The 21,977-nt window shown below is 47.3% G+C and overlaps 1 protein-coding gene across 8 annotated transcripts in view; it reads left to right on the top strand.

The window, feature by feature from the left end:
* Dcp1b (decapping mRNA 1B) overlaps positions 1 to 14,052 on the top strand; it is a 46,362-nt gene extending 32,310 nt beyond the window's left edge. For 5 of the 8 annotated variants that reach the window (XM_006506238.4, XM_030255440.1, XM_030255441.1 and 2 more), the window contains 3 exons: positions 7,208 to 8,044; positions 10,172 to 10,417; positions 12,441 to 14,048. In XM_006506238.4, coding sequence (XP_006506301.1) covers positions 7,208 to 8,044; positions 10,172 to 10,417; positions 12,441 to 12,518 — 1,161 coding nt within the window. In that variant the 3' untranslated portion in view covers positions 12,519 to 14,048. Of the gene's footprint in view, positions 1 to 7,207; positions 8,045 to 10,171; positions 10,418 to 12,440 lie in introns of all 8 variants that reach the window. The other 3 variants (XM_030255443.1, XM_017321622.2, NM_001033379.3) reach the window with 2 other exon arrangements.
* The last annotated feature ends 7,925 nt before the right edge of the window (positions 14,053 to 21,977 follow it).

Below are 21,977 nucleotides of genomic sequence, written 5' to 3' on the forward strand. Positions count from 1 at the left end.
CCAGCTTCTGGCTATTATAAATAAGGCTGCTATGAACATAGTGGAGCATGTGTCTTTCTTACCAGTTGGAACATCTTCTGGATATATGCCCAGGAGAGGTATTGCAGGATCCTCCGGTAGTACTATGTCCAATTTTCTGAGGAATCGCCAGACTGATTTCCAGAGTGGTTGTACAAGCTTGCAATCCCACCAACAATGGAGGAGTGTTCCTCTTTCTCCACATCCTCGCCAGCATCTGCTGTCACCTGAATTTTTGATCTTAGCCATTCTGACTGGTGTGAGGTGGAATCTCAGGGTTGCTTTAATTTGCATTTCCCTGATGATTAAGGATGCTGAACATGTTTTCAGGTGCTTCTCAGCCATTCGGTATTCCTCAGGTGAGAATTCTTTGTTTAGCTCAGAGCCCCATTTTTTAATGGGGTTCTTTGATTTTCTGGAGTCCACCTTCTAGAGTCCTTTATATATATTGGATATTAGTCCTCTATCTGATTTAGGATAGGTAAAGATCCTTTCCCAATCTGTTGGTGGCCTTTTTGTCTTATTGACGGTGTCTTTTGCCTTACAGAAGCTTTGCAGTTTCATGAGGTCCCATTTGTCAATTCTCGATCTTACAGCACAAGCCATTGCTGTTCTATTCAGGAATTTTCCCCCTGTGCCCATATCTTCGAGGCTTTTCCCCACTTTCTCCTCTATAAGTTTCAGTGTCTCTGGTTTTATGTGGAGTTCCTTGATCCACTTAGATTTGACCTTAGTACAAGGAGATAGGAATGGATCGATTCACATTCTTCTACAAGATAACAACCAGTTGTGCCAGCACCATTTGTTGAAAATGCTGTCTTCCACTGGATGGTCGAAAATCAAGTGACCATAGGTGTGTGGGTTCATTTCTGGGTCTTCAATTCTATTCCATTGGTCTACTTGTCTGTCACTATACTAGTACCATGCAGTTTTTTATCACAATTGCTCTGTAGTAAAGCTTTAGGTCGGGCATGGTGATTCCACCAGATGTTCATTTATCCTTGAGAAGAGTTTTTGCTATCCTAGGTTTTTTGTTATTCCAGATGAATTTGCAAATTGCTCTTTCTAATTCATTGAAGAATTGAGTTGGAATTTTGATGGGGATTGCATTGAATCTGTAGATTACTTTTGGCAAGATAGCCTTTTTTTTTTTTTTTTTTTTTTTTTTTTTTGGTTTTTTTTTTTTTTTGTTTTTCGAGACAGGGTTTCTCTGTGTAGCCCTGGCTGTCCTGGCACTCACTTTGTAGACCAGGCTGGCCTCAAACTCAGAAATCCGCCTGCCTCTGCCTCCCAAGTGCTGGGATTAAAGGCGTGCGCCACCACGCCCGGCTCAAGATAGCCATTTTTACAATGTTGATCCTGCCAATCCATGAGCATAGGAGATCTTTCCATCTTCTGAGATCTTCTTTAATTTCTTTCTTCAGAGACTTGAAGTTCTTATCATACAGATCTTTCACTTCCTTAGTTAGAGTCACGCCAAGATGTTTTATATTATTTGTGACTATTGAGAAGGGTGTTGTTTCCCTAATTTCTTTCTCAGCCTGTTTATTCTTTGTGTAGAGAAAGGCCATTGACTTGTTTGAGTTAATTTTATATCCAGCTACTTCACCGAAGCTGTTTATCAGGTTTAGGAGTTCTCTGGTAGAATTTTTAGGGTCACTTATATATACTATCATATCATCTGCAAAAAGTGATATTTTGACTTCCTCTTTTCCAATTTGTATCCCCTTGATCTCCTTTTGTTGTCGAATTGCTCTGGCTAGGACTTCAAGTACAATGTTGAATAGGTAGGGAGAAAGTGGGCAGCCTTGTCTAGTCCCTGATTTTAGTGGGATTGCTTCAAGCTTCTCACCGTTTACTTTGATGTTGGCTACTAGTTTGCTGTAGATTGCTTTTATCATGTTTAGGTATGGGCCTTGAATTCCTGATCTTTCCAAGACTTTTATCATGAATGGGTGTTGGATTTTGTCAAATGCTTTCTTCAAGTCTAAGGAGATGATCATGTGGTTTTTGTCTTTGAGTTTGTTTATATAATGGATTACGTTGATGGATTTCCGTATATTAAACCATCCCTGCATCCCTGGAATAAAACCTACTTGGTCAGGATGGATGATTGTTTTAATGTGTTCTTGGATTCGGTTAGCGAGAATTTTATTGAGTATTTTTGCATCGATATTCAAAAGGGAAATTGGTCTGAAGTTCTCTGTCTTTGTTGGATCTTTCTGTACTTTAGGTATCAGAGTAATTGTGGCTTCATAGAATGAGTTGGGTAGATAGAGTACCTTTTACTTCTATTTTGTGGAATAGTTTGTGAAGAACTGGAATTAGATCTTCTTTGAAGGTCTGATAGAACTCTGCACTAAACCCATCTGGTCCTGGGCTTTTTTTTTGGTTGGAAGACTATTAATGACTGCTTCTATTTCTTTAGGGGATATGGGACTGTTTAGATCGTTAACTTGATCCTGATTTAACTTTGGTACCTGGTATCTGTCTAGAAATTTGTCCATTTCATCCAGGTTTTCCAGTTTTGTTGAGTATAGCCTTTTGTAGAAGGATCTGATGGTGTTTTGGATTTCTTCAGGATCTGTTGTTATGTCTCCCTTTTCATTTCTGATTTTGTTAATTAGGATGCTGTCCCTGTGCCCTCTAGTGAGTCTGGCTAAGGGTTTATCTATCTTGTTGATTTTCTCAAAGAACCAGCTCCTCGTTTGGTTGATTCTTTGAATAGTTCTTCTTGTTTCCACTTGGTTGATTTTGCCCCTGAGTTTGATTATTTCCTGCCGTCTACTCCTCTTGGGTGAATTTGCTTCCTTTTATTCTAGAGCTTTTAGGTGTGTTGTCAAGCTGCTAGTGTGTGCTCTCTCTAGTTTCTTTTTGGAGGCACTCAGAGCTATGAGTTTCCCTCTTAGAAATGCTTTCATTGTGTCCCATAAGTTTGGGTATGTTGTGGCTTCATTTTCATTAAACTCTAAAAAGTCTTTAATTTCTTTATTTATTCCTTCCTTGACCAAGGGATCATTGAGAAGAGTGTTGTTCAGTTTCCACGTGAATGTTGGAGAAGGTATATCCTTTTGTTTTAGGATAAAATGTTCTGTAGATATCTGTTAAGTCCATTTGTTTAATAACTTCTGTTAGTTTCACTGTGTCCCTGTTTAGTTTCTGTTTCCACGATCTGTCCATTGATGAAAGTGGTGTGTTGAAGTCTCCCACTATTATTGTGTGAGGTGCAATGTGTGCTTTGAGCTTTACTAAAGTTTCTTTAATGAATGTGGCTGTCCTTGCATTTGGAGCATAGATATTCAGAATTGAGAGTTCCTCTTGGAGGATTTTACCTTCGACGCATATGAAGTGTCCCTCCTTGTCTTTTTTGATAACTTTGGGTTGGAAGTCGATTTTATTCGATATTAGAATGGCTACTCCAGCTTGTTTCTTCAGACCATTTGCTTGGAAATTTGTTTTCCAGCCTTTCACTCTGAGGTAGTGTCTGTCTTTTTCCCTGAGATGGGTTTCCTGTAAGCAGCAAAATGTTGGGTCCTGTCTGTGTAGCCAGTCTGTTAGTCTATGTCTTTTTATTGGGGAATTGAGTCCATTGATATTAAGAGATATTAAGGAAAAATAATTGTTGCTTCCTATTATTTTTGTTGTTAGAGTTGGCATTCTGTTCTTGTGGCTGTCTTCTTTTTGGTTTGTTGAAGGATTACTTTCTTGCTTTTTCTAGGGCGTGGTTTCCGTCCTTGTATTGGTTTTTTGTTGTTGTTGTTGTTGTTGTTATCCTTTGAAGGCTGGATTCGTGGAAAGATAATGTGTGAATTTGGTTTTGTCGTGAAATACTTTGGTTTCTCCATCTATGATAATTGAGAGTTTGGCTGGGTATAGTAGCTGGCTGGCATTTTGTGTTCTCTTCGTGTCTGTATAACATCTGTCCTGGATCTTCTGGCTTTCATATTCTCTGGTGAAAAGTCTGGTGTAATTCTGATAGGCCTGACTTTATATGTTACTTGACCTTTTTCCCTCACTGCTTTTAATATGCTATCTTTATTTAGTGCATTTGCTGTTCTGATTATTATGTGTCAGGAGGAATTTCTTTTCTGGTCCAGTCTATTTGGAGTTCTGTAGGCTTCTTGTATGTTCATGGGCATCTCTTTCTTTAGGTTTGGGAAGTTTTCTTCTATAATTTTGTTGAAGATATTTGCTGGCCCTTTAAGTTGAATATCTTCATTCTCATCTACTCCTATTATCCGTAGGTTTGGTCTTCTCATTGTGTCCTGGATTTCCTGGATGTTTTGAGTTAGGATCTTTTTGCATTTTGTATTTTCTTTGATTGTTGTGCCGATGTTCTCTATGGAATCTTCTGCACCTGAGATTCTCTCTTCCATCTCTTGTATTCTGTTGCTGATGCTTGCGTCTATGGTTCCAGATTTCTTTCCTAGGGTTTCTCTCACTTTGGGTTTTCTTTATTGTGTCTACTTCCCTTTTTAGGTCTTGGATGGTTTTATTCAATTCCATCACCTGTTTGGTCGTGTTTTCCTGCAATTCTTTAAGGGATTTTTGTGCTTCCTCTTTAAGGTCTTCTACCTGTTTAGAGTGTTCTCCTGTATTTCTTTAAGTGAGTTATTAAAGTCCTTCTTGATGTCCTATACCATCATCATGAGATATGCTTTTAAATCCGGGTCTATCTTTTCGGGTGTGTTGGGGTGCCCAGGACTGGGTGGGGTGGGAGTGCTGCGTTCTGATGATGGTGTGTGGGCTTGGTTTCTGTTAGTAAGATTCTTACGTTTGCCTTTCGCCATCTGGTAATCTCTGGAGTTAGTTGTCATAGTTGTCTCTGGTTAGAGTTTTTTCTCAGGTGATTATGTTAGCCTCTATCAGCAGACCTGGGAGACTAGATCTCTCCTGAGTTTCAGTGGTCAGAGTACTCTCTGCAGGCAAGCTCTCTTCTTGCAGGGAAGGTGCCCATATATCTGGTGTTCGAACCTCCCTCCTGGCAGAAGTTGTGTTCCACTCACCAGAGGTCCTAAGATCCCATGGAGAGTCCTCTGGGGACATTAGGGGTGTCCGCAGACTCTGCGCCCAAGGTGCCCCGGTGCTGGTGCCGACTAGAAGGGACTTGTGACCCTGGTCAGGCCGGGTTTTCTGCTTCCCTAATTAATGCTGTCTCAGGTTCCGCCCTATTGGATTGGAGCAGCAGTTGTGTTCCACTCACCAGAGGTCTTAAGATCCCGTGGAGAGTCCTGTGGGGACCTTGGGGATGTACGCAGACTCCGCACCCAAGGTGCATCGGTGCTGGCCTGTTTTCTTTTTTAAACATTTTTTATTTTTGAAGTGAAAATCTGATTACATAATTCCCCCTCTCCTTTCCTCCCTCCAAACCTTCTCTTGTAAGCTCCCTGTGCCTTCTCATTCATGGCCTCTACTTCTTTAACTCCTAAATATTATAGATTCCTAAATATATAAATACAGCTTGTTCAGTCCAGGCTATCAGCTATGTGTAGTATACAGTGTTGCTCATATATACACGTTGTCAGGGTGGCCATTTGGTGTCAGATAATCAATCGGTGTGCTCTTCCCTGGGGAAGACTGTTTCTCCTGCTGTCAGATCTCATTTGTTGTAGTTGTCTGTCCAGTCTTTTCACAGTGGCTTGGGAATAAAAACATCCTAGATGACGAGTGGATAATGAAAACGTGGTGCATATGCACTGTGGAGTACAATTCAGCTGTAAAGAGAAATGAAATCATGAGATGTGTAGGTAAAGGGGGAGAACTAGGAAACGTCCTGAGTAAGGCAGGCCAGCCCCAGAAAGACAAATGTCCCACGGCCTCTCTCACTGAGGCTCCTAGCTCCAGATCTCACAGTCTGAGCATGGAACCTGGAGTGACTGTAGACCAGGAAACGCTCTGCCTTTATCTGCTACCTCTCTAGGGTTCTCAAAGAGCTTTGCCCGTGTACTACAGGGAGGGCCGGCCAGTGCTGAAGGACACTGAAGGTCAGTGGAGAAAGGCAGGGTCTTGCTGCACTGTTCATTCGTACTGTGTAAACTGACACTCCTCCTGGTACTGTCCCACTTACCATGTGCTGTGCTCATGGCTCATGACAAGTGTCAGCAGACAGAATCATAAGCCATTGGGTCTGTGTTCTTCTAGGATGGGTGACTTCCCAGGCCACTGGAGGAGGAGCCATCAAGGCAGCACAATACAATGTAACAGTTTTGAGCAATGCTCTGTTCCAGGGGCAATGCCAGGCACTGCATGCAGCTTCCAGGGCCCGTTCTGGGTTAGCGCTGGGCCAGGGGGTAGTCTAAGCCCCACAGGCCTGTGGTGGTATGTGTGCTGTGTGCTATTCAGAACAGTGCAGCAGAGACAAAATTTGCTGATTAGCAGGGCCCTGATCTGTTCTTTCATCAAAGTTATTCCTAAGTAAAGAGGTATTTTTCAAGGAATTGAGTTAAACAAGTTCCAAAAATGAGCATGAGCCAAAATATATAAAATGACTGACAAATGTAAATCAGGTTTTGAATTCTTAAAAAAATAAGGAAGTATTTTCTAACTTATTTTAGGGTTTTATTGCTTTCCAGGAGAATGTTTTATTTCATTTTAGTAGAGATACCAAGCAGCTCTAGAAAGGAGCTTATGTTTTCAAGCAGAACGTGCAGAAGGAGGAAGGGCTCAGGAGGAAGAGGGCAGGAGCGGTGCAGCAGCCAGGCCAAGGCATTGCATAGACCTGGTCCTTGCACACTAGATTAGAATACCCGCTTCTCGCTAACCTTGGCTTTCTATAGTTCTGTGGAAAGCAGCCAAGATCCTTCGCTCCTACATTCTTCTATTTTCAGCACGTCTTGTTCTCAGCATCCCTAGATGGACCCTGGCTGCAGAGATGGGTTACCATGAAGATGTGCAGTCTTCTGCTGTAGAGTATAATTGTACACCCTGGTCTGTGAGCTGCAAACTCCTGGCATGCTTTATCAGCAGACCAGATACTGTGGTATAACAGTCCTGGGGGCAGGGAGGAGGATGCTGTGAAGATGTTAGACACTTCAAAGGTCTCAGGCTTTCCAAGGTAATAAATTTCAGCTCTGTCAGCAACCCTTTGTGACTAGAGGAAGCCATCGGTTAGCTGAGCTGTGCTTCACAGCCTTCCCTCCCACAACTAAATGGTGGGAACCTATTTTGGGATATCTTTTTTTTTCCCCAGACCTCGGACCCTGAGCCTCAGCACTTATCTTTAACAGCACTATTTGGGAAACAAGACAAAGCTCCCTGTCAGGAAACTGTAAAGCCCTCCCGGACCTTTGCCCACCACCACCACCATCACCACCAGCAGCAGCAAGAGACGCGTCCAGTTCATCACGGGGTCGCATGCTCCCTGTCCTGTGAGGAGCCCAGGAAGCTCTCACTCCCGGTGGAGAAGCAGCTCTGCCCGGCCATTCAGAAACTCATGCTCGGGAGCCCGGGGCTGCACCCCCTGCCTCAGCACCCTGAACAGTGGTCCTGCAAAAGTGGCAGCCCCAGTCCTGCCGGGGGAATTCTCCCTGGTCCTGTCCAGCTGGGGTCCCCCTGGAATGGCAGGGTTGCACACTGCACACAGAGCACTTGCAGAGGCCACAAGCTATTAGAGCAGCTTCAAGGTGCCCCTGGGGCAGTGCATAAGTATAACCCCTGTGCGCCTACCGGTCCAGCTGTGGCCACTCAGGTGGCTCCGGGCCAGAGTGTGGCCCAATCACAGCTGGTGTATTTCAGTGGCCCCCTTCAACCTCCCGCCCCAGGACACCAAGCTCTCAGGAAGGAGCAGGGTGCACTGCCTGCACAAGCGGTGTCCCTCTCTGGCAGCCAGGAGAGCAGCCCCACCGTGCTCCCTACGCAGGAGCTGCTAAGGAAGCTCCAGGTAGTACACCAGGAGCAGCAGGCGGCCCCCCGGCCAGCCTTGGCAGCCAGGTTCCCTGTGTCAGCCCAGGGATCAGGGACAGAAAAGCCCTTGGAAGCCTGGGTCAGCAAGACAGCCAGCATGGAGAAGCAGGCTCCTCTTCTGCAGGTAAATATGTACTGGGGAGAAGGCTGCTCTAGGACTGCAGTGGGATCCGCAGCTGGCTGCTGGGCTACAGGGAACATGTATCACATGGGTCCCCATTAGAACAGCTACACGAAGCCCCTGGGGTCTCTGGCTTTCACCTTGTCTTTTTGCCGGCATAGAGACGCTTCTGTGTGCTTAGTCTGCCTGCTGCTCCTCTGCCATTTAGAGGTGGTTTGTTTGTAGAGTTCACATGTCATAAGGCCTAAAGACCAGCCCAGAGGTGGAAAAACACTTAGTCTTTGACTATGAAGACCCATGCAGTTGTCTCTAACAGTTTAGGATGCAAACATCTGGCTGATTCCTGGTTTTCACCCTATGGTTGGTTATTGCTTGCACATTGGCTGGGTGTATGATTTTGAGTGCTTCCTACATGTTAGTAGCCACGTTTCTACACAGTCAACGATCTTGTAGGTTCTTGAAGTAAACAGAAATAACAGAAAAGATACTATTGTTTGTATTGCCTTCTAGGTGCACAGTATTATGAAGACCAGGCAGGAACAAGTATACCACCCACAAGCTGCCAGAGAAGGGAACATAGTGTGATTGCTAGAAATAGTGTATCTTTCTGGGAGGATGGTTGCCTCTACCCATCAGCTACTGGGATAGTGAGCCAGAATCTGTTGACCAGCTGCCTGTAATGGCATCTGAAGGTCTGCCCAGGTCTGTTTCCCATGGTTTGCCATGCAGTGGCAGAAAACGTGCTGCCTTTAAAGATTGGAATGGTCCTTGTACTTATTTTTATTTTTATTTTTATTTTATTTATTTAAAAATCTTGATCTTTTTTACTTGTTTCATCACATAGCTCAGAGTAGGTCCTCAGAAATTGTTCATGATTTTTAAAACAAAGGCCTTGGGCATACACTGTATGTGTTTGGGTGTGTGAACATGTCAGGGTGTTCTTTTTTATTAAATCCCAGGTGCAAGTGCCTTCTGATGGAAACTGAGGCTGTGTCCCCTCTCTCACTGCGAGACAGTATTGATCCCTTTCTAAATGTCTGTTTTTCATTTCTCTTTGTTGATTTGGAATCAGAAAATCAGGGTTAATAATCAGACTTAAATTTCTACATATACAATTCTCTTTGTTTTCAGTCCTCACAAATGCCAGGGACCAAATAAGGAAAGTGTGCATTCTGTCAGCCCACGCTGTGCTCTTCCTGCTGCTGAGACTCCTCCCTTTGGGAGCATCAGCTCTCAACACCTCTCCTTGGGAGATCAAATAGGGAAAGCTAAGAGAAACAACAGCCTGTCTCCCTCTAGGCCATTTTCTGCCCCCAAAGATGCCAAGGGAATGATGATAAAATTATAGCCATTTCTAAATCGCTGCTTCTCCGCTTCCTTCTCATGAGTTTTAGAGTACTTTGAGGTTGAGAAATAAGACACCTTTTTGTTACCTGAGTTAGAGACACATGGCAGCCGTAGGAGTCAGTCAGACCCAGTTCAGAATGTCATTTGCATAATTGGGAAAGCCATTTGAAAACTTGGTTTTAGACCTGCCAGTCAAGGGATTAGATAGACTCGGCAGACAGATGGGTTACAGTGTTCCACACTCCATGTCCCCAGACTTTGCTCTTCACCCCAGGATCTACTCTCACCCTGTCCCCACGCCCATGACAGCCAGGAGAAGCAGAAGCTTCTATAGATAATTAGAGACGGAACAGAAGGGGCAGATGCACAAATCACAGTCCCTCCTAGTGACAGGGGAGGTGTCTCCTTGAAGAGCCAGGGTTGGGAACTGTGTGTGCGTCTGACAAGCGTATGGGCGATAGGACCTAGGTCAGAGCAGTGGACAGCTAGTGCTGACTAAGGAAAGCCAGCAATCCTAAGTGCATGTTGCCTGAAAACCAAACTCTCGCCCAGGGGCCTTAGTTTCATGCACAGAGGTCGTGACATCAGCAAGAGGCTCCAGAGCTGTGGAATAACCACTGAGGAAAGTTCTGAGGGTAGAACAGGGATAGGCCTGCCGGCCTTTCTCACCCACGGCATCTGAGCACCCCACTACCACCAGTGTGAACATGACCCTTCATCTCAGGAGCTACAATTTGTGGGTTGCTTCCTAACCTGCCTTGTGTGTGTCTTTGCTGTGAGCAGACCGTCTCAACTCAGTGTGTCCCTGCTGCAGTGGCTTCTCTGCTCACGCCCCCTGTGGTTTTCACACAGTCTACCTGTGCCCCACTGAGGGAGACTGATAATGGGCTCATGGCCCTAGGAGGCCAAGAACTTCCTGCTGCCTCCTCCAGCCTCCTCCTGCCCCTGCAGAACTGGGAGTCCTCCACCGTGGCCAGCAGGCCCCTCACCAGGCTGCAGCTCCAGGAGGCACTGCTGAACCTCATCCAGGTAAGACTGTTGACCTTACAGTCGGCACCAGGGCAGGGTGAGTTGTCTCATGCCTACTTTGGACTCTGTAGAGTGCTACCACCTCCCCCAACAGCTTCTAAACTCAGTTAACTGGATGAGATCTCTCAGGGCTTCAAGAGATTTGTGACTTGGAGGAATGAGTAAGGCCTCCTAGGTGCCAGCAGCCAGAAAGAAAGGGACCATGTGATGAAGGATCGGCCAGCTAGGGCACCCTAGGAGCTCACTCTTGGGAATAGTCGTAGAGTCATGTAGGGCAAGCTGCTACGGTTTTGAAACCTGCTGCTGAGAACAGGGTGGAATGATAAGATGCCTTGTCAGCCCCTGCCTTGAGTGTCTCTGCTGCTCTGTGTGGTAACTCACAGCGAACTGTGCTGTGTACTACTTTAACTTTAATGCTTACAGGAAAGCCTCTTATATGGGCTAACGAGATCAGGTAAAGGTGCTTGCCACCAAGCCTGATGATCCCCATAATGGGAGAAGAGATTCCTAAGTGTGGTCTTCTCACACAAATACATACACATTCACACAAAATAAATCTGTAAAATTAACAGTTAAGACCCTCTTGTTTGATTCCACAGACAAGGAAACTGAGGCTTGTGTTTGGTCTGGTGTGACACTGAGCCTGGCTGCTGTGCTCCCATCTCCCCTCGTATGGCCTTTGTAAATTAATGTTCCATTGTATAGTGGAGCATTCTCCTGAGTGAATGATAGGCCTTGGTAAGGGTAGTGCTCAAAGCCACAGAGAAGCAGGCACCTCAACTAATGTGTTTAGGAATCCCGGTAGGCCGTCCTGAAGGTGTCTGCAGGCTCTGTGTAAGCATCAGACTGCTGCAGGAGAACAGGCCAGCCTTTGTGTGTCTGGTTCTCCAGTTGCTGTTTAATCCCTATTACTGAAAACATTTCTAAGATAACATGTTTTAGAAAGAACAAAAAGGATGGGACTGGAAATGAGCATCTGTTTGGAAGGAGAACGCAGTCCGCTGTGATTGAGCCTCCCTGTTTAATTATGTCACTAAGCTTACGTATGCACTAAGACAGAAACTCTTACAGATAGCCTAACATGGTAAGTTCATGAGAATTTAGAACAAATGCCTACAAATTTCTTTATCAGAACAGTAAAGAAATGTAAGCCTAAGCTTAGATTTTAGGGATTGTTGCTTTTCTTGGCTCACTCCCCTCTGGTCGCATAACCCAGGGCTGTGTGTTTTGACTTAGCCATTCAGTCCTGTGGCCTCTGGTCTCTGTGTGTGTTTCACACTTCTCCATGGTGCCAATTTGGTATCCCTGATACACTACTAAAAGTGACTCAGGGCATCTTTGTAGGAAAGGCAGAAATAATCTCTTTATTCGTCCTTTGAGCACGTCACTGACTGTGGTGTGGAGAAGGAGTACGTCAGAGAGGGTGAAACGTAGGTGACTGCAGAAGCCTCATTGCCTTTGAGTGGGAGGGGAAAGCCTCTAGCATTCATCAAGAACAGCACTGCTTAGACCCAGCCTTCCCTTCCCTCCTTACCTAGACAGAAGAGCGCAGAGACTCCCTAGCTACTGCTGTTCATTTGCCAAGGCCGGAGGCTTCCCGCAGGCCATGGGAAGAAACCCTGCTGGCTTTGGTAAATTACCAGTGAGCCACGCTGTGGGTAAAACCCAGTGAATGCCTGAAAGGCTGACACACAGACATTCCCGGCAGCCTGGAGGGTGTTTAGGAAGGACCATTCCAACTCGCCAGCTCCTACCCAATGGCCGAGACACTTCGTGTGGCTCGTTCCTCCTGGCTGTGCTGGGTGTTCTGAGCACATGGTCTTCACATGTGGACAGTGAAATCGGGCAGCTCTGCCCAGCCTCGCCTCCAGCCCCTTCACATCCACACACAGGCCAACCTGCCTGCTGGCTGTCAGCACAAACAGCCGAGGTGGGTAAGGCCAGCTCAGCTCCAGGCAGGCAGGAAGTCTTGGCTTTTGCTACTTGAGTAATGGTCCCTGGACCTGTTGGCTTTGTTTTCCAGAATGATGACAACTTCTTAAGCATAATCTATGAAGCCTATCTCTTCAGCGTGACACAAGCAGCCATGAGAACCACGTAACCAGCTACATGAGAGCAAAGACTAAGAATTGATCTTCCAGGTTCTTCATGTGAACTGGTGTGACCAAACACACTTATGCCTTTTTAACAAAGTATAGTGATACAGAGTAAAATGTTTTATACTGTCTGATGTCTGGGGGTTTTGTTCCTTGTTTTTTTTTTTAAAAAAATCACACTCTCCCCTTTACTTGGTACTACAAGTTGAGCAGTTAGATGGTTCTGGCCAGGTCATGTAAGGTTCGATTTTTCCTCCATTTATGAGGCCATTTGAGGAAGAGTAGAGTTTTTCATGCGAAGGGAGGTTCTCAGAGCTATTTATTAATAGAATCGCTCAGGGTAGAGAAGGCAGTTTCTCAGGGTTGGGCTCTGTGTGCCATGGTGCTTGATAACCACCAGGGGGCAATATTACCCCACAAGTTGCCTACTAAGGGTTCCGTGTTTTCGGAAGCAATGAGGACTTTACCAAAGTCAGCCTTTTATTTGTAAAGCTCCATTTGGCATGTTTGATCTGAGCCTTTGGAGGAAGAATCTTTCTGAAGACATTTCTAGCCAGCTTTCGTTCTAAGTGTCAGCAGCGGCCCCGGCTTGAAGCAACGCTCCGTTTCTCAGTTCAAGTTGGCTTTCAGACAGCCACAGTTAGAAAATGCCCATGAGAAGAGGTAGTGGCTATTCTGGGGCAGAAGGTTGAAGATTCTCCAAGCTCTGTAGAGCTCACCTCTGTGTCCTGTGCAGAGAGGTAAGAAGCAAAATTCAAGGGGAGACAGCAGACCGACCGACTGCCTTGCATCCCCAACAGTGCGTGTGGGCATCAGCCCTGCTAAGTATTCACAATGAATAAAGCTTTGTCTTTACTGTCCTAGTTATTCCTGGGTCATAAAAAGACCTTTGAGTTAGCCCTTTATAGTTGAATCGTACTCTTCTATGGAGAATTTAAAATGGAGGCTGGGGTGGGGGTGCAGGTTTCCTTACAGCTTCTGATACCCAGACCAGGAAGCTTTTGACCCTTGTCCTCCCTCCTGGCAGCAGCATGGGGCTTCTGGGACACCACCTCTCCCTTAGGAGGGCGTGCTTTCCCTAAGGAAGGAAGCTGGGCTGAAGAGGGGTTGGTGTCTGCTCACCCTCACAGCACATCGGCTGAGCATCGGCTGTGCTGGCCTCTGGAAGGGGTAGGTCCACAACCGCACTGTGCTGAACTCATAGGGATCTCTCAAGTGCTTGACAGTGAGTATTCACACCGCTTTAGTCTGATGAGGAGAACAGGGCAAGAGATATCCATGGTTCTGTGGTCCTGAACCATAGGAAAATGTCGCTTTCCAACGTGCTCACTAAAATGGGAGCACTATTAGGCTAGGGTGTACCTCAGTGGTAGAGCACACACAGGATAGAGCCTAACACACAAGGCTCTTGGTTCAATCCCTAGCACTTAAAAAAAGAAATGTTATTTGGCCAGTGGCCAGGCTTTAAAAATAATCTGTGAGGGCTGGGAATGTGATTTGGTGATAAAAATAAATAAAAAGTAAAATAATGAAAAACACTTAAAACTATACTTATGCTTTAAAGTTCCTTCTGTAGCCAGGGAAAGACAAATTTCATTCTTAACATTTCTAATGTATTTGAGGCAATGAATGGCTTCGTTTCATAAAATATGTTTCCTTTCTTCACATGAATAAGTAAAACAGCCGCCACAGCTGCCCAACAGAGCAAGCCAGGACCACGAGGTCAGAGGACACAGCCTTTTCAGGCCAATTCTCCCGTGATCTGTTTTGACAAAGCAACACGTCTCCATCATCCACTGTATGGAGTCATCTTAAAGTCGGCGGGCAGATTCATTTAGACCAAAGATGGCCACCGGCAGGACAGTCAGGGTGGATGGCCTCCTGCAGGTGCTTCTCCTGAGGACACAGGAAGAGACAGATGAGAAGGTTTTCTAGATCCCCCAGGACAGAGCTTCCTATGTAAACCAGCATTTCATCTTCCCATGCCCCTCCTCACCTCAAATTCAGGATGTCCACCCTCACTTCAGGGTCTCTGCCCCAGCAGCAGTTTTAATCTTGAGTTTCGGGGGGTGGTGGTAGGGGATGCTGTGGCTAAAGGCAGCTTCATCCAGGACGGAGTGTCACCTTGCAGAGCCAAGGGAGTAGAAGGTGGAGCATGAGTGGAGTCCCATGGCCCCACCTTCAGCTCCTGGGCAGGACACCTTGTTTTATGAAGTGAGAGACTTCACAGAGTCCAGAGGACTAAATTGTCATGGCCCAAGGCTGCATGCCAGCCAGTGGGAAGGACCAACAGCTGCTGGAGGGGCTTCCTACCATCACACCTTGACAGCATGTGCCTGAGGGCCACCTCACTATGCTTCCCCTACTTCACTGATGCAGTGGAAGTAGCCCCGCCCCTTCTTTATGAAGGGACTCCTTAGGCTGCAGTGGTGATGTCACCGTGACTCTGGGAAGGATGATGCCTGCCCCTTACTTGCAGAACGTTCCCGTCATCGTGCCAACAAAACCTGAGCTGGATCGACTTAAAGGAGAAACACTTTGTCTTGGCACACAGTTTCCAAGGCTTTAGTCGGGTTGCCTTAGTGCTCCCAATGTGGGGTCCATTGATATGAGGCAAAAGGCCGTGGTGGAACAGAGCTGTTTACTTTGTGGCAGCCAGAAAGCAAAGAAAAAAAAGATCTGTGCTGGCGAGATATATGTCAGTCTCACACAAACTAGTGTTATCTGAAAGAAGGAAATGCAGCTGTAGGCATTTTCTTAATTAGTGATTGATGGGGGGTGGCCCAGTCTTTTGTGGGTGGGGCCACACCTGGGCTAGTGGTCGTGGGTCCTGTAAGAAAGCAGGCTGAGCAAACCACATGGAACAAGCCAGTAAGCAACACCCCTATATGGCCTCTGCATCAGCTCCTGCTTCCAGGTTCTGGCCCTACTCAAGTTTCTGTCTTGGATTTCTTCAGTGTTGTACTACAGTAAGCCAAATAAACCCTTTCCTCCCCCACTTGCTTTTGATCATGGTGTTTTATCATAGCAACAGTATCCCTAACTAGACAGGATCCCAGTGTTCCCTTCAAGGCCATGCCTCCAAGTGTCTCTTTCACACTGCCTCCCAGTAACATCACATGTTTTGGGGACCAAAGCCTTTATATATAGGTCTTGCAGGACATTTCAAATCAAAACTACAACAAGCACCACTTGACTTGCTAAGTCATAGAAGGCCATAGTGTTCAGTAACATTGGCTCCAAACATTCTGAAGACACTCCATCCACCTCCCCACATAGACCAGGCAAGGTGGCCACTGCAGTAGGAGAAAAACTGTACGAATCTTCAAGAACTGTCTAACGTGCAGCCAGTCCTATTGCTCCTTAGCCATTTGAAACCAGCTGTTTCCAGCCCTTTCAAAAGCTAGGCCTATAGTTCCAAACAAGACATACCACCATCCATCAGGCTCAGGGAACATTGCGGGAGACAGGGTAGAAGCAAGCAAGAGCCAGAGAATAGAGCAAAAAGCTACAAAATACCACTGTCTGAACCTGATAGACAATTTAGGCCATTCACTCCCAGCTGTAGGTACCTGCATGGACCCACACAAGACATCCTATCATGGAAGAGGAGGAGCTCACAGGCCCCACCCTTTACCTCCAAAATAACAGCTGCAATTGGTAGGCTTTGGGAGAGAGGAACCACTTGGTTGTCTTTAGATGTGTACTCATTGCTGATCCCACCAGATTCCAACAGGTAGTTCTAAATCATGGACACACAGATGGCCCTGTGATTCCCATGAGTCACAAAACAATGAATAGACAGGAACTTGGACTTGTGGGAAAAGGGTTGACAGGGATGATAGGGGAGTGGGGTAAAGCAGCTGGTAAACGTTGCATACGGGTAAGAAGTTATCTAAAAACTAATTCATAAAAAGAGAAATCCGAGTACATAAAGTATAGAAAATTTACAATTAAAAAGAGAGGAAGGCTCGGGGCAAAGATGCTCCAGGCTGAAGAAGCTCCATAAGGACTCACATGCTGGTAGTTTGCTTTCACACACTGGGACAAATGACAGATCAGAAGACAGCGTGCCTCTCCTCAACAAACCCCAGTCCTAGGTACCTCAGCCGTCCTAGTCTCTCTCATGGGTCTTAAAGAAAGACCGTCATTTTTATATGTTGGGTTGTTTGCCTGGGCCCCGTGAGTGGTACTAAGGGATGGGAAAGGTACGTAGAAAATGAACATCCAGGCCCAGTCTTTGTTGCCTACAGCCACCAGCCAGCATGGGTGCAGAGAAGACAAGCCTGCCTGGTGTACTGGGGTAACACAGAGGACTGAGGTCTCCAGGTCACGTGGCCAAACCCACTGCTCACTCATACTTGCAGCAAAGAAGTCTCCCCCACACCACCACCATCACCCCACCCCCCAAATAATGTCTGCTTCATCTAGACATGGCCTCTTTCCCTGTTTTCAGAGGAGTCAGCCCTCGCCCCAGCTTTGGAGAATTGAGTCACCGTTAAGGTTAATTTATCATCTGCAGCCAGCCAGCCGGCTGTATCCATGCTTTGTCATGTGAGGTTGGCTGGCTGCACATATTGGTGAGCCTCCCTGGTGTAACTCGCAGATTGCGAATGCTTGGCATCCTAGCCCTCCTTACAATCAGGGTGTGAGAGGGGCGGATACAGATCCTTGGTATGTTTAGCCCAACCTCACTTATCCAGACAGATTTTCACCAAATTTAGTTCTGAATAATGTCTCCCAACAGCTTAGGGCTCCGTGGAAAGTACACAAATAAAAACTGTGTGTGCAGACTGTGGTCTTAAACACCAGCGGCGAGAAGAAAAGCAGATCGCTGTTGGTAATGAATGGTCTCCAAGGGCCAGGCAGACCGCACAGGGGGAGAGGGGCTTTGAGCCAGCTCCGGATGCAGCTTACGCTGAGCCCAGAGCTGCTGCAGAGAGAAGTACACAGAATTCAAAGCCTGGCAAGTTGACTGGAGCATGGCAGAATGGAAGTAAAGGGTGTACTAAGTAGGCAAGAGAATGAGTTGTGTGCTGACAGTTCCCCAGAAGTGTGAGGACCAAGGGGGAGAGCCCACAATATTTAGCTATGATGAGCCTCCCAGCCATATAGGGAGAGTCAGGAGTTAACTGGAGCCCAGCTTTACAGACACGAGACAACACAGGTCCTGGCATTCTCTGTGACATGTCTAGTGGCTGTGCGTACCTACTGGCCACGCAACAGGTGCGACTCCTGTCGGAGATCTGTCCTTACCCACCCCCCACCTGTCTGGTATACACAGCACACTGGCACCTGTGTCGTTCCAGGGCTTGAAGCCAAGATGGCAGGCTCGAGACCTGGGCTGTCCTGAGCTCCTCGCCGCCAGAGCTGCTGTGCTAGACACTGCACTGAGCAGGAATGGCCTAGATTCTGCCTGTCTCCCACCTCGTAAGGACTGGGATGAGTGTCTGGGGGGATCCTTACTTAGCCTAGAGTTGACACAGCTCACAGCCCACATGTTTTGCAACAGCGGCGGCTGGTCACAGCAACTCCAGAGAGTGTGCCTCACTCGGTGTCCCAGGGGAGGCTTGGCCCAGCTCTTCTTTATCACTACCCAGCGTCCTCTCTTAAATGGCCCATGTGACAGTTTTATATTTTCTGCCCATGTCGGCTTTTCAGGCTCCTGGGCTCCTTAAATTGATTCCCAATTGTGTTCTTCCAGTGTTTCCAGGGACAGAGAAAGGCGCGTCATACAGTCTCCATGATGGTGAGCCCTGGAAGGATCAGGGGCTCTATTCTGGAGCAAGCCTCCTCACATGCATGGCCATGCCCCAGCAGGTGCTGCCAACTGATCTATGCCAGACAGCCATGTTAGCTAAGAGGCAGCCAGTCTTGGCCCTGGAATCTCAGCAGCTTCCCGTTTTCCTCACTGCCTTTCCCAGTCCTCCGCTTTACTCAAAATGGGTCAGAGTGTTGTACCTGTGTGGCCTCAGACATCCAGGAAACACGTCTGCCTTTCCAGCTACCGGGAATGGGCTGTGTTTCCCAACCTCTGTACCACAGAGTTTGGAGGCACTCCATTCCCTTTGGTATCAGTATGCATCCGGCCTCTGCACAGGCCGTGGGTGGCACTGAGCACACCTCACAGGCCGGGATGGAGGGAAATGAATTATAAAGCTATCAGCGGGGTAATCGTTATTGTGCTTCAGAGGTCTTGGGGAACATGAAGCAAATAGGAAGCGAGGCTAGAAGAGTTCCCAGAGGAGGTAACACCTGAGCAGCCCCTGAGGAAGGTGAAGGAGCTGATCCAAGGGGTAGAGGTTGGTGTTCCAGGCAAAGTTAGGAAGGCAGAGAGCAGTCAGGGTGTTTGCGGTGGGCAGGAAACAGTCCAAGCTTGTGTGCTAGAAGTTAGGAGGTGTGACTGAAGAAAGCAGTCTGGATTTACAGACGGCGAGGTCATGCGTGAACTTCAGGAGATGGGGATACTTAGATCCTTGTCTCCCCTCCACTCCCTCACAGCTGAAGAGGGGGAACGTACAATAGAACACAAGCAGCTGTGGCGGGTGGACCTTTGGCCGCCTCTGTGAGGATCCATCCAGGTAACTCAGCGTTATGGGAGGCGGTGGAGAGTTATCATGCTCATGGTTGACCTTGTGACCACATCTGTTAGCTCCATTGCTTTGAGCCTGCAGGAAAACTCAAAGCTCACATCATGGTGACTGCATGTGATAGAGGAAGATGCTGCGGGGTAGAGACAGGGAAGACCCAGGGATCCCAATGTCCCCTTGAAAGGTACACCCCAATGACCTAACTTCTGCCAACTATGCCCTATCCTCTTAAAGGCTCCCTCATCTTCCGTTAGCATCAAGGGAATGGAACAAAACCTTAACTATGGCCTCTTGGAGACCTAATGTACAACAGCTATGGAGATCCCTCTGGAAGGCTGGGGCCATGGCAGTAGCCAAATAGGAAAGGATGGTGGTAGTTGGGTGGTTTTTGTTTACTTGTTTATTTACAAAGGCTCAAGTTTTTTAAGATTTAGGAAACAAGACTGGCAAGGTTTCGTTCTAGAACGCCTGTGGTTAGTGAGGGAGTAGTCACAGACACCCACCAGGTGCTCTACGTTGATGACTAAGTTCATGGTATTGAGCCAAATGAAGAAATGCCGGCTAGAGCTGACGATAACAGACAGCAGTAGGTACCCAAATCAGGCACTGTTCTCGGACCTCACTAGGCCATCTGGCTACCACGGAAGCCCTTCCTGGTGTGTTGCCTCTTACTGTACACCCGAGGAACTTGAAATCCAGTTGATGTCCCCTCCTCCATACACCACTTCCCTCAACCTCCCCATGCTGCCAGTTGTCCTGGATGGAAACAGGAGGCAGAGGCTAGCCTGGACTTGAGTAAGTAGAGGCCACACAAGTGTCACCAAGACCAGGAGCCTCCCCAGACATAATGATGGCAGAACAGGATGGGTCACAGGAACGAAGGGTCTGGATTTTCAGACCCAGGCAGAACACCTCCCAGAGTCTGGTCCTGACATCCTGTGAGTGCATGCCTCATATGTGCTGGGGATCCAGTGATGGTCCCACTGCTCAATAAGTTCTTTCTGGAAGTCCCCAGCTTCCTCAGACGGGGCCGTATGTTTCTCGTTTCCCAGCAGACATTGTTGCAAGCCCTGTGGTCCTTCCACCTGCCCCAGATGCCACTCCTTCCATTATTCTTTTGTTTTGGGACCCGGAAAGGAGGACTCTGAGAGATGAGGACATCTCTAAACACCCCTGCCTCCACCCTGATGCCAGTAAAGTCTTGCCCTGCTACATATAAACAGCCAGGCACAAACAGGCAGCTTCTTGAGGAAGGACATGAAGGCCACAGGATGTGGGAGTCTACGGAGGCCACAGATGTGTAGTCGGCCTATTTTTACTGAGGGACAGCTTCCTGACCTTGACTTTGCACATACACACACACACACGCACATGAACATGCACATACACACACGCACACACGCGCACACGCACACGCACACACACACATACACACACACTCGTGCACATGCCTCAAAACCTCAGTCTCTCTATCTGCAGAATAAAGTAGAGGACTTGTAAGGAATATGTCTCTACAGTCTGAGACTCCAAGAGCCATGAACTAGGTAGTCCAATACCTCATGGATGCTGACATTAGACAACTGGTGAGCCAGGAAGATGGCATGGTCCCTGGCTTAGGAACCATGTAGAGCCTCCTCCGGCTGGCTCTGAGCCCTACTCTGAGGAGAAGAATGGCTTGCCCATAGGTTCTACAAGTTAAGGATGCTGAAGGATGAAATCTTTCTTCTTGGGTACCATCCTGCAGTCTGCCAAAAGGGCAGACACATCCTAACTGAGATGCTTCAAGATGTCAACTGTTTAGGTAACGACACTAGATATAACCTTGGACTGTCCCTGGGGAACAAGGACAAATGGTCCCTGTATGGACCACCATAGACACCCAGCCACACTGTCAGCCCTAGGAACTGCGTCACTCAGCCATGAAATTAACACCAGCCTTAGAAGAACTGCCTGGAAGAAACAAGGCTGCAGAAAGAAACCAGGCTGCAGACAAGTGGCTCACTTCAGACAGGAAGCCTGACTTCCAGCCGGGCCGAGTCTCTGCTTTACCGTGATGAAAGTCAGGTGGATACACATTCTAGGTGCACTTATCTCTGCTGGAGGAGACTTGAACCACATGTGATATTTTCCAGTCTCCACATCTAGCCTCTCTCTGTTTGGGCCCACCCCTTTGATTAAGATATAAGGTTAGAGAGGTCACTGCAACAGGAGGTCACTCCACAACCACCCGGAGGCAGCCTCCTCGGACCAGGAAAGGGACTCCTGGGAGGTCAGTGGGTGTCCTCCCATTCCCATCCAGCTCTGCCATCCGCTGGAGCTGAGGACTAAGCCTCCCTTGGAAAGCCTAGAGTGGGTCCTCCCCAAACAGGCTGTGTGGGGGCGGTTCTAAGCCAGCCTAGCGCATCTGTACATGCAATCAGCTGAGCAGCGCCTGCCCACCTCTCTTGATGCCTTTCGTGTTCAGCTTGGTACAACTGTACCACCTTGGCCATAGGTGCTGGGTAGGATGTTGAGTGTAAGGAAGAATGTCACAGACACCAGCCCAGTGTGGAGCTGCCCAAGGAGGGAGCTTTGGGGTGCAGATACAGCCCTCGGTGTGCCTGCAGCCCTAGCAGCCTCCTTTGGGCTGAACCCTTCCCAGACACCACACACCTTTCTCCTCCAGCTAAGGGCTCAGGCATTAGTCAACTCTTAGAAGTCTGGGTTTATTTATAAAGCTGCTGCTTCTCCTTCTGGCATCTAAATGCGCCCTACAGGCATTAATTAAGAAACTGAGCCTACGAGGAGAGAAGGAGAAATTTGGGGATTCTTTAAAGAGCCAGTTCCTCGGCCTGGGCCCTTCTTCTAGCATTTTCATTAAGTCCTCAACTTCTC

The sequence above is a fragment of the Mus musculus genome, chromosome 6 (genome assembly GCF_000001635.26).
Source record: "Mus musculus strain C57BL/6J chromosome 6, GRCm38.p6 C57BL/6J".
Lineage (NCBI taxonomy): Eukaryota > Metazoa > Chordata > Mammalia > Rodentia > Muridae > Mus > Mus musculus.